The following is an 11,473-nucleotide window of genomic DNA, read 5'->3' as shown; positions in this document are numbered from 1 at the left end:
ACCTCGAAAAGGCACATCTGCGGGGCCCCGGCACTATTCCTGGCAAGTTTCAATCAGATCGGACCGGCGGTCGTCGAGAAACTGCGGTCGCAGACAGACAGACACACACACACACACACACACACACACACACACACACACACACACACACACACACACACACACACACACACACACACACACACACATTGCTGGAATTCTAGATAGATGCATGGCTCACAAAGTGAGTATGCTGTGGTATGTTTGTGGGAAATTCCACATAAAACTATTATGAGGTACTTGGACAAACCATCAATGGTCAGAAATGAAAGTGGACATCTTGGGGAACCTGTAGAAACCGGCAATATCATACTCTCCATTTCCCTGTTTTATTAAAGACAAGTACAGGCCCGTAGGTGAGTGCCAGTATGTGCAGCCCACTCTCGCCCCCTCTCTCGCCCCCCTCTCTCGCCCCCCTCTCTCGCCCCCCCTCTCGCCCCCCCTCTCCCCCCCTCTCTCCCCCAGTCTCTCCCTTCCTCTCTCTCGCCCCCTCTCCCCCCTAGTCTCACCCTTCCTCTCTCCCCCCTCCTCTCTCGCCCCTCTCTCACCCCCCCTCCCGCCCCACTCTCTCGCAGATATTGGTCGACAGATAAATGGCCGTAACTTGGGAACCGCTCGTCCGATTAATATCAAACCTCGAAATGGCACATCCGCGGATCCCCAGCAATATTCCTGGCAAGTTTCAATCAGATCGGACTGTCAATCATGCAAAAAACAACAAATAATAAAAAATAAATAAATAAACATGAATTGTGACGTCATTCATGATCTCATAGCACCGTGTCTTGTCATTGGTCGACAGATAAATGGCCGTAACTTGGGAACCGCTTATCTGATTAATATCAAACCTTAAAGGCACATCCGCGGGTCCCCAGCATTATTCCTGGCAAGTTTCAATCAGATCGGATCGTCAATCGTGCAAAATAAAAAAATAAAAACATTAATCGTGACGTCATTCGTGACGTCATAGCACCGTGTCTTGTCATTGGTTGACAGATAAATGGCCGTAACTCGGGAACCGCTCGTCCGATTGACATCAAACCTCGAAAAGGCACATCCGCGGGGCCCCAGCAATATTCCTGGGAAGTTTAAATCGGATCGGACCGGCGGTTGTCGAGAAACTGCGGTCGCAGACAGACAAGCAGACAAACAGACAGAGACAGACACACACAGAGATTGCTGGAATTATAGATAGATGAATTAAAGCAACAGAATATGGGTTTTGTAACCTTAGAAATGCTAGTTTGATTGGTAAATTTTTATTTTACTGTACATTTCTTATGTGACAGTTATTTTGAGTGTGGTGACTCAGAATGTGAACTTTGGTGTCTCTTTTATGTTTTGATGATGTTCTGTCTCCCTATTCGGGTTTTCTGGCATCTACCCTATCTGATGAAATAATGGATTCGTACATAACGCTACGTGTCCACTGCATCGAGAAAAATAAGGAGTCCAGTGTTGATAATGTTTCTTATGATTTTTATTCCAAATCTCACTTAATTTCTTGGAAATATGACAGAGTCTAACGGCAGAAAAATATAGATCAAAATTGTAATCAGAAAAGTAAAATTCGGACCGCAAGTATTCCCGTCTTGATTTTCGTGTCAGTCCTGTTATGTACGAATCATCATCTCTCGTCGGACGCAAATAACGGTAGCATTAGAAAATCTTGCCATCTTGCAAAACTTCCCGGATTGATGGATATAATCGGCACTTGCAAGCGTGTCAGCACATTTCCATTCGCCAACGAGCGCAGCGTTTGTCTTCGTGTCCGTGTCTTTGCGAGAGCAGTAACGTACGAATCCAGTGTGAGGATGCTGAGCCGAACGAGGTGACTCGCATTTGTCTGATAATTCTTCATTTTAACCAACGCTATAATTTTTTTGGTGCTTCGTGAGGATCTGCGAGGTAAGATTATGTTTTTCTTTTCATGTTTTTAAAGTGATTATTTTCAAAAGTTCGAAAGAAATAGATTCGATTTTAACGTTATTTTTCGCTTACAAGTGTGGCTTTCTTTGCTACTGAACTCGTCTGTTTTCTTCGTAATTTATAACATCGGGCTCTCTCAAAATGTGTTGTTTTTTCTTTTTCCTGTCACATGTTGAGCCTGTTTAAAAAGGCAAAGTAAAAATTATCTGTTTCTTATCCCAAAATATAATATTTACGTTTTTTTTTTCATCTGATTCCGTACATAACGCTGATGCCAAGCTCGAAATTCGAATGTGTATTTACAGTGTTGTATATATTCAGTGGTAACTTTAAAACCGGATGTGCTGCAGGTCTAAAAATTTAGATTTAGCTATTTGAATACATGCAGATTAACATAATGCGTTGCATTTCATGTTTCCCTAAACTTTTTTTTGCCCTTTGTGTAACAGTATGTGTACCCACTTTGTGAGCCATGCACCTATACATTTTCATCACACTTGCAGCAACACTCAACTAAGCATGGCAAACCTGTTTACATTTCTATGGCTCTTCTGCATCGGGAAGCGGCAGAATTGATTAGCAAGTCATCAGAGGCCAATTTTGTCCAAATGAGTGCTCTTATTCTTGATTGGAAGAAAACACTCCACCCGACACCCACTCGGTCTGTTTAATATAATAGAAACAAACTCGAGGTAGAAGTGCCTCACGAGTAACCCAACACAAGCAAAGCATCACAAAAGACCGGCACTACACATATGCACAATCGACTTACCTTGTTATACCTTTCAGGAATACGCGCTTGTCCGACTTGAAGCGTACAATGACCTGAAGAAACGAGTTGTATAGCCAGGCAAGCGGTGGAGATCGACGAGTTCATCCCTCAGAGGTATTTGTGCAACATTTGCCACCGTCAAACAAATTGAAATTGATCAGCACACAACGTGCAGTTTCACTTGCACAGACGACTCTACCAAAGCTGCTTTCCCAAGTTTCGGTGGCTCGTTGTTCCATGGCATCTGGCTGCAGGGAAGGAAAATTCTCAGACAAAATTTGTGCTCCACAAGTACAATATTGATTCCTTCCTTCACCTGTTTAATCCATTCATTTCTCTGCACATTACCTTCATACAATTAATTTTATTGAGCAAAAGAAAAAGTTGCTTTTATTTTATTTCTCATGATTAATCAGTAAGGCCAAACTCACAGCAGTTGTACCTCTATCTGTTTGGCCATGGTTGTTGCACCTTTTAAATCGATCACTCATTCCGAATGAATCGACTGACAGTTTCTGGTGGCAGGCGTGTCGAGCGGCCTCATCAGCAATATAGCAGGGGCCATAATATTACATAATCTTCTATTCAGTGAACCATTTTTGTCTTGGATTGGGAATGGGGGGGGGGGCATCGATATAATAATCTGCAAAAGCACCATTTTATGGTAGAGATGGGCGAGCAGAGCAACAAGAACGAGTGCATGGGAAGCGGGTGAGAAACCATGGGACAGAGCAGTTTTCTGAGGTAGGTCCAACAAGATTGTACAATAACTTTGATCGGGGCTATGTGGGTTGCATCATCATAACGGCATTCCAAAGCTCGATTATGTGTACGTGGGACTATGAAAATGTTATACGATTGAGATACAAATTCAAGATGTGCTGAGGTTTTAATTTTGAATCAATCGAATGTGCTCTACTCTGCAGAGCAATCTCATGGCATGGATTATACTGGGTCATTTTCCATTGCCTTCCCAGCAATCGGGACAGGAATTTATCATTTGTTCAATGCGCCACCAATATCTCACCTACTCTCCGTGAAAGACTTTAACGTCCACTAACTAATGCGAGCAGACCGGATGTCCAGTTTAACATCCATCCAAAGGACGGCACACACATTGTTGCAACGCACACCTGCCTGTGAAACACCAGGAAAATGGTTTATAGCTGGGTTGGGATTTATCACGGTGTTTCACAGGCAGGTGTGCGTTGCAACGATGTGTGTGCCATCCTTCGGATGGACGTTCACTGGGCATCATCCCATCTCACGACATCATTTGGTAGACGTTAAAGGTCCCATGGTGTCCTTTGCGAAGACAAGGCGAGCTACTGCCGGTACAATGAACAATTTCAAATTTCCTGCCTTGACTGACTACTGCTGGGAAGGCAATGGCAAACCACCTAATGTAATCCTCGCCAATAAACTGCCTCGGCAACAACGACACTCCGTAACTGCCGATGGTACGTGAGAATCAGAAAAGCCACATATGATTTGATTTAAAAAAAACAATCTAGCTCATGACATAGTACTTCTATTCAATAAATAAAATAGCACGGCCTGGGCTATTTAGAGCATCTTTCAGATAACTTTATAAACACGCCTCATGCTCTTGGCCCCATTTATAAACGAAAGGCATAGTTATCCATTTCTCTACTTGCAGAATAATTTGTGGCGACGTGCTTTAAACTTCATGTTCGTATCTATACAGTGTTTTAAAATGATTGTTGTGTTCAACTTTAAAGCTGAGATTTATACATAAAAATGTACTTCTTTTTTTTTCAACTCACTCACAGTAAATGAACGCCAATTGTGGAACGTCATTTATGCAGCTGTTTGAGAAAAGCAATGTTATTCAATGGTGTGTACATTGTTAGTCACGAATCGAATAAAAAAAAACCAACAAATTATTGCATTGTTTCTTGTCAATGGACAGGCAAGGGTGACGACAACGCAACAATGTCTCAGGATCCAGTGGCAACTCTTCACAAGTTCCTGTTGGCGAGGACATTTCACCAACAAAATGGAGCATGGGTGTACATTGACGGTTTATCATGGGGGGCATTGGACTCTGTCCCAGAGGTTATGGGCTCAAATCCGGTGTTGATTTAAATTCAAAGCTTCTATAAACAGTCGGTCTGAAAGCTACCGGTCACAAGCCACGATTGGACTGTCAGTAAAAACCCAGCTGTTCCACAAACAACTTTGGCCAGAAGGACAATCCACCTGGTCTGTATACGATGAAGCGGCCAGCATTTTGTGGTGGACTCCAATGCTCTCAGGTCCTTTTAGAATAAGCATCAAAAGGCTATCTATGAAAAGTCAAGGTTGCACGAAACCCTCCGAGCCATCAAAATGAAACGTGTTTAATGCATTCTGTGAAAGCACACTCTTAAAAGCTATTGCAAAGTTCAGTTCACGATCCATTAGGCCGATTCATTGACGGGCAACAATGTCGCAAAATGCTTTTTATTTTTGTGAACATGAAAAAAAATTCAAATTACATGTACATTACTAGTAAAATGTAAATAGTACCATTTTGTTCTGGAATTTATACGTTTTTTTTCTTTTTGTACAGTTGTTACATTATATACCGAGGACAGCAACAAAGCAATAGGAATAAGGTCATGTGAAATTAGGTTTTAAAAAAAACAAAACAATGGAGGGTGTGTGTGTGTGGTGTGTGTGAATCTACAGACCATTATTACAGACCTCCACCCGATCAGGCAGTGCCACATAGTATTACAAAAGCTTAAAATCAAACAATAAGTCTTAACAACTTCATCAGCATAAAACCGTTGATATTAAACCCTGCTTCAGACTTAAGCCTAAAAAAAAAAAGACAAAAAAAAACCATAAACAAACAATAATGCCACCTGCGATCAGAAAGTCGCTAATGCATCTGCTAAGTAAATGGAGGATGGAATGCTGATCCGTCTGAAGAATGGTTAAATAAACGAACAAAAAAAAATCCACACATGCAAATGCAATGGCTGCCATAATGTGCAAAACAATGATGATCATCCTCCCCTTCCACTCCTGAATAAGCGTGTAAGACAGCAAGGAGTCGGAGATGGAAAGCAACAAGCAGATCTCTCAATCGTCCAGACAATTTTTCTGAACTGATTTCATAGCACTTTTGTTGCCTAAACAAAGGTAGGTTGGTCCAACGAGCAGCGCCTAGCTGTTGGATGATGCACCGGATGGCTCACATTCTCCAAGGGAAAATTATTATTCACCACCCGACAACAGTCGACAAGTCATTGCCAATTCATTGCCAACACGTCACCATGGAAGCCCATCGTATGTACAAGAAAGCTACTCGGATCTCGATCTACATCAGTACCAAGACCATCTCAAAATGAGTTCACAATAGAAAAAGAAGAAAAAAGAAAAAGTGGATTATATACACGTCGTATTCAAGTGTGTACCAGGGCATCATTCTGAAGGTACAATGAAAGGAGCTGCAGAAATGCATGTTTCATATTTCACCGACGGCCGACTGATCAACAAATTCACCAAAAATAAGGATTAAAAAAAAAAAAAAATTCTAAATAATAGAGTCGTTAATAAACTGTACGCATTTTTCAGGGCAGGGGCTCTTTGTGCTGTGGCTGCCAATGCCTCATCGTGTGCGTCGTACAGGCACGGCAGCATGGCGTGCAAAGTTTCTCGGCGGTCCCCATGACCGAGCTTCCTGTACCGGTTTGACGTTTTCCCCAGCTGCAGCATATCGCTACCCTTTAGCAAGGGCTGCCGAGCACACATAGGAGAATTAGAGATGTTTCGGTGACAAGGGTTCCCAAAGTTAAATTGGTCCAGCAAGAGGAGGAGGAAGGAGGAGGAGGAGGAAGGAAGAGGGAGGAGGAGGAGGAAGAAGAGGAAGAATACCTGTAGGAAGAGACCCAGAAGAGGAGGAGGAATACGAGTAGGAAGAGACCCAGAAGAGGAGCTGGAAGAGAATGACAACACTTGTCGAATTTGTGGCCAAATTCCTTGATAAAGTTGAACCAACTTAAGTGACCACAAAGATTCTCGTTGCACATTAAAGCTTAATGGCAGTCTTAAGCGTAAACCAAGAGTTTTTCAAAGCAAGCAAGCAAGCAGCAACAATTTGAGAGTGCATCAAACGAGGGGTTTAATACACCGGGCATTAAGAAACTTTCCGAAAGTAAGCCCTTTATCTTATTCACTTGTTGATCACCTGATGATAGGAGTATCTAGACGCTTTCTACCAAAATATTGCTTCATCTACCGCCAATTTTTGAAAACCAAAGAGAAAATACATTCCTGTTTTGACAAGAATATGCCTTTACAAGAATAGAAAAATAACATTTAGCCACAGGACTCTGCCGGTGGGAAGTGTGAAGTTAAAAAACGATTCCTGCCTTTTAATTGGAGCTCTACTTTTTAAATTTGCTTCGATGCACGCAACTGTCTGGACAGGCAATACAAAATGGCCATCAACACAGCTCGTTTCGTGCAACAAGCCCACGTACCATCTTCACCAACGTTTCCCCTTACCCCAAGAAAAGCCCATCCGGCTTGTACGCAGACCTCCGTTTCAGCAGCAATGCCGATGCGAGAATAAAAAGTCTGTGCAACCTTTCCACTATTTCCGGAAAACTTCCAAGTGCTTCACGTGCTAAAAATTGCTCATGTGATGTCAAATGACGGTCATAACTTGCGCAAGTGAGCAAAAGTGCCCTCGTCTGCGTCCGCTCACATGCACATCGTTTGCTTGGCCTGGTGTCTTCTTCCAGTGCATTGGTGCTCGGGCGACCCGCGCAGAGGCAAATGCGTTCGCCAGGAAACAACCGACCCCATACTGCGAATGGGCTCAAGTCCGTGAACGTTACAATCCTCATTGGAAGTGACCCTTTCAAACTGGCCAAAACAAACGTCACATTGTGCTGCCACTCTTCGGTAGTGCTAAACCGTTTAAAGCAAGTGTACCCACTGAAATAGAAGGGAGAGGCAATTGTTACCTCAGAGGCAGGGCAGGAATAGGAAAGGAATTAGCAGAAGGAAATGTCACCAAGAACCATGAAGCACAGCAGAAGAGCCTTGAGGAAGGAAGAACAATGTCAGAAGATGGTGGTTTCATACTTTGTGCTGGTTATCTTCTTGCTTTCTTGAAGAGGTTCAGATCCCCAAGCCACGCTTCCATGAGGTTGGGTCATGACGTCCACACATCCAGAATCGACCTGCGTAAAGGGCATGATCATCACAGGTTAAGACACCCATGCCTTGCACCAAACCGCAACACTTCCAAGTCATGTGATGCTCAGAATCTTACTTTGATAAAGGTCAAACTGCATTACATCTGAGGTCTGCATTTTCATTAATGCATAGAATATGAAATTAATAATCCTACAGGAACAAAACAAAAACTTTTGCTAATTAATCTAATTCATAATAAGCTCCCTTCCACTGACACCCATTTTAATCTGAATATTTAATCGTAGTGTTTTTTTTTTTTTCAATAATTTTTCTGCAAGTGTGACTTGCATTCTTTGACCTAATTCAGCAGAAGAACAAAACAAGTGTGACCTTAATAAAAGGAGCAAAACGGTCAGACAGACACCAATATACAGGAACTCATGTTGTGACAGTTTCAGAGGAAGAAGGAAGACCACCTGCTGAGCACATCGTGAAAACTGCAAAACCTGGACAAAACGAGTGGAAGTGTGTCGTGCGTTCAATTGTCCATACCGTGGACTTGCGAATGCTTGTGCGCGGCTTAGGGACCGGCTTTCCCAGCTTGATATCTGGTCCTTCAGCCATGCCTGAAGCCTTGGCCTGGCGAGCCTGTAGTGCAAGCTGGTAGGCCACTTCAAATGCTTGGCCCAATGTCAGGATTATTTCATATGCAAGACTCTGCACATGGAAAAAAAAATCAACGAACTCAGAACATTGGACAGGATTTGCATTCCATTGCTTTCTTGAAATTTGACACTTTGTGAAGATGCAATTTAGTCACATTCAGCATTTTCACCATGACCACAAAGGGTGCTGTGACGCACAGATGACAAAGGGTCATCGAGAGAAGAATATTTGAAATGAGATTAATTCCGTCAGAAACGTGATTTGTGATACTTGTTAGTAAAAAAATAAATAAAAAACATTTTAATAAAGAATACACAACTTTTATTAGTTTCGTCGTCAAGTTTAAAATGCCTGAAGGTATTTATGAACAACTAGCCTACGAGCCGCAGATAACTCCGTGGCATGGCGGGTTGCTAAGCCACCACGAGCGCCATCTGCAACGATTAATTTAGGTAGGGTCCTCGCGTCCATTTCCCGCGTTGCCTTCCCAGCAAATTAATCCCCCCTAAATAGGGAACCGTGCTCTCGATACCCCACTCCTATAAATCAAGAATGGCTGAGCGGAACCGTAAGTGAGAGGTCGTCTCGTCTCTGACCAGAGCGAAACAGTAGGGCAAAACTCCCATCGACTATTTCCATACTCTTTCAAACCAAACAGAGAAAGAGAAAATCGGGCAGGTTGGAAAAGATTGGTCATGTTAACAAATAAGCACATATATACAAACAATGCAATGTCACAAAAGAAAGAACCTTACCCTAAAGCACATAGCCCCTTGTACAATCAACTTACCATGAAACTACAGACATAGGCAACTCCATCACTCTGGAAAATTAGACAAGAGGGATAGCCAGAGAGAAGAAGAAGGCAGGGCTTGTTGGCAACTGACTGAGGACTTACGTTTGTCACAACGTGAAAAGGGAGGGTGGAGAGGGTGATGGTGTGGTGCTCCGTGTGAGCAGAGATGCGGGTGAATGCCTCGTAATGCGATAGAGGAAATCGTAAATATGAATCAGTAACCCAACTCTGAACGAGCGAAGGGGGGAATCGTTGAAAACTCGATGCGTTCCAAATCAATGATTCAGTGGGGTGAAAGTAAGAGAGAGACAGTGTAAATGAGTGCATCACCTCCGACATCCAGGGAAATCCCCGCGGCTTGTGGCACGCTCAATCACACCCAGTGGTCTGCGCAGAGCCTCACGTTCACCCAACTCGCCCCTCGAAGACTCCATTTGGCTCCCAATGTTCTCTGGATGCACATGGCACTGAGTCCAGGGATGCCCAGACTTATAAAGCCCTTCAGCAGAGGTGTGGCCGAGGGCCGACCTGCATCTCGGTGCAGCTTCTTGTTCCTGGGTTTGCCTTCCCCAATGGTGTACTCCTGTTGTCATGTTGCACTCACTGGTTGAGCTCATGGTCCCTTAGTGCAGGTGCCGCCCAGGACCGAGCAGCATCCAAGTGCTTCGCTGCAGGCACCGTGTAGGATTGAGTAGCACCCAAGTGCTATGATGAGTCCGATTGGTAACATGAGTTTTGCAGGTGGAATGTTGGTTTTGTAAAGCATGTTGTTTGTGTGTATGGATGTGCTGTAAAGGTGTGTGGAGAAGGTGAGAGATTAAGAGAGATGGGTGGAGAGATACAAGAAGAGAGGGTATCGAGAAAAAAGAAAAGTTACAAAGGAGGTTCAAACCGGCGACACAAACAACACATTTCCCGATCCACTGATACGAGGGGAGAGGTAATCCAACTAAATGAAATACTACGGATATATCTAAACTCTATGTGTTGGATACAACTCCCTGGGGTCTTCCAAAACATCAACAATAGACATACATATATGGGCAGAGGTACACACACCTTGCGTGGATGGGCAAGAGGATTCCGATGGTATGCGATATGATGGGGCGGATTAAAGCGATGGACAGACAGACAGCAGAAAATATTTTATATATATATATATATATATATATATATATATATATATATATATATATATATATATATATATATATATATATATATATATACATACACACACAGATACACACACCCCGTATAGAAAGTCCACACCCTCTTTCAAAATTTTCACCTTTTGTTGCCTTATAACCTGGAATTAAATTACATTAAATCACTTTTTCCACCTTTATTTACATACCGTAAACCACAACTTCCAAGTGAAAAACAAGTTCTACAAATTTCAGAAAATTTATTTAAAATACAAAACTAGAATATGTTGGTTGGATAAGTGTCCACCCACCGGAGTTAATACTTGGTGGAAGCACTTTTGACAGTAATTACAGCTGTGAATCTGTTGGGATAGGTCTCTACCAACTTTGCACACCTTGATTGGGCAGTGTTTGCCAATTCTTCTGTACAAAACTGTTCAAGCTCACTCAAGTTCCGTGGGGAGCATTGATGAACAGCAATCTTCAAGTCATGCCGCAGATTTTTGATTGGATTGAGGTCAGGGCTCTGACTGAGCCAATCAAATGTAGCTTTGGCTGTATGCTTCGGGTCATCGGCATGCTGAAAGGTGAACTTCCATCCCAATTTCACCTTTCTTGCAGAGAGCATCAGATTTTCCTCTACAATTTTTCTCTACGATTTTTCTGTATATTTCTCCATCCATTTTCCCTCTATCCTGACAAGTGCCCCATTCCCTGCTGATGAGAAACATCCCCGTAACATGATGCTGCCGCCACCATGCTTCAAAGTATGGATGGTGTTCTTTTGGTGATGTGCTGTGTTGGGTTTGTACCAAATGTAATGTTTTGCATTTTGACCAAAAAGTTCCATCTTGATTTCATCAGACTACAAAACGTTTTGCCACACGGCTTCAGAATCTCTGGAGTATTTTTTTGCATACCTCAAACGGGACTCAAGGTGGGCGTTTTTGAGTAATCGTTTCC

The 11,473-nt window shown here is 42.9% G+C and overlaps 2 protein-coding genes across 17 annotated transcripts in view; one reads left to right on the top strand and one right to left on the bottom strand.

The window, feature by feature from the left end:
* The window catches only part of LOC147035158 (choline kinase alpha-like), a 70,532-nt gene extending 64,906 nt beyond the window's left edge, over positions 1-5,626 (top strand). For 5 of the 11 annotated variants that reach the window (XM_085894491.1, XM_085894510.1, XM_085894446.1 and 2 more), the window contains one exon: positions 4,674-5,626. In XM_085894491.1, coding sequence (XP_085750617.1) covers positions 4,674-4,844 — 171 coding nt within the window. In that variant the 3' untranslated portion in view covers positions 4,845-5,626. Of the gene's footprint in view, positions 1-2,757; positions 4,648-4,673 lie in introns of those variants that run through there. The other 6 variants (XR_015061516.1, XM_085894465.1, XR_015061518.1 and 3 more) reach the window with 3 other exon arrangements.
* The window catches only part of ANKS1A (ankyrin repeat and sterile alpha motif domain containing 1A), a 178,563-nt gene continuing 172,282 nt past the window's right edge, over positions 5,193-11,473 (bottom strand). For 3 of the 6 annotated variants that reach the window (XM_085894384.1, XM_085894401.1, XM_085894391.1), the window contains 3 exons: positions 8,453-8,617; positions 7,847-7,944; positions 5,193-6,689 (listed from right to left, as the gene is read on the bottom strand). In XM_085894384.1, coding sequence (XP_085750510.1) covers positions 6,269-6,689; positions 7,847-7,944; positions 8,453-8,617 — 684 coding nt within the window. In that variant the 3' untranslated portion in view covers positions 5,193-6,268. Of the gene's footprint in view, positions 7,945-8,452; positions 8,618-11,473 lie in introns of all 6 variants that reach the window. The other 3 variants (XM_085894410.1, XM_085894428.1, XM_085894419.1) reach the window with 3 other exon arrangements.

Source organism: Eptatretus burgeri, chromosome 1 (genome assembly GCF_056783735.1).
Source record: "Eptatretus burgeri isolate ZD-2024b chromosome 1, Ebu_testis_v1, whole genome shotgun sequence".
Classification (NCBI taxonomy): Eukaryota; Metazoa; Chordata; class Myxini; order Myxiniformes; family Myxinidae; genus Eptatretus; species Eptatretus burgeri.
This window is presented reverse-complemented; position numbering and strand designations above follow the sequence as displayed.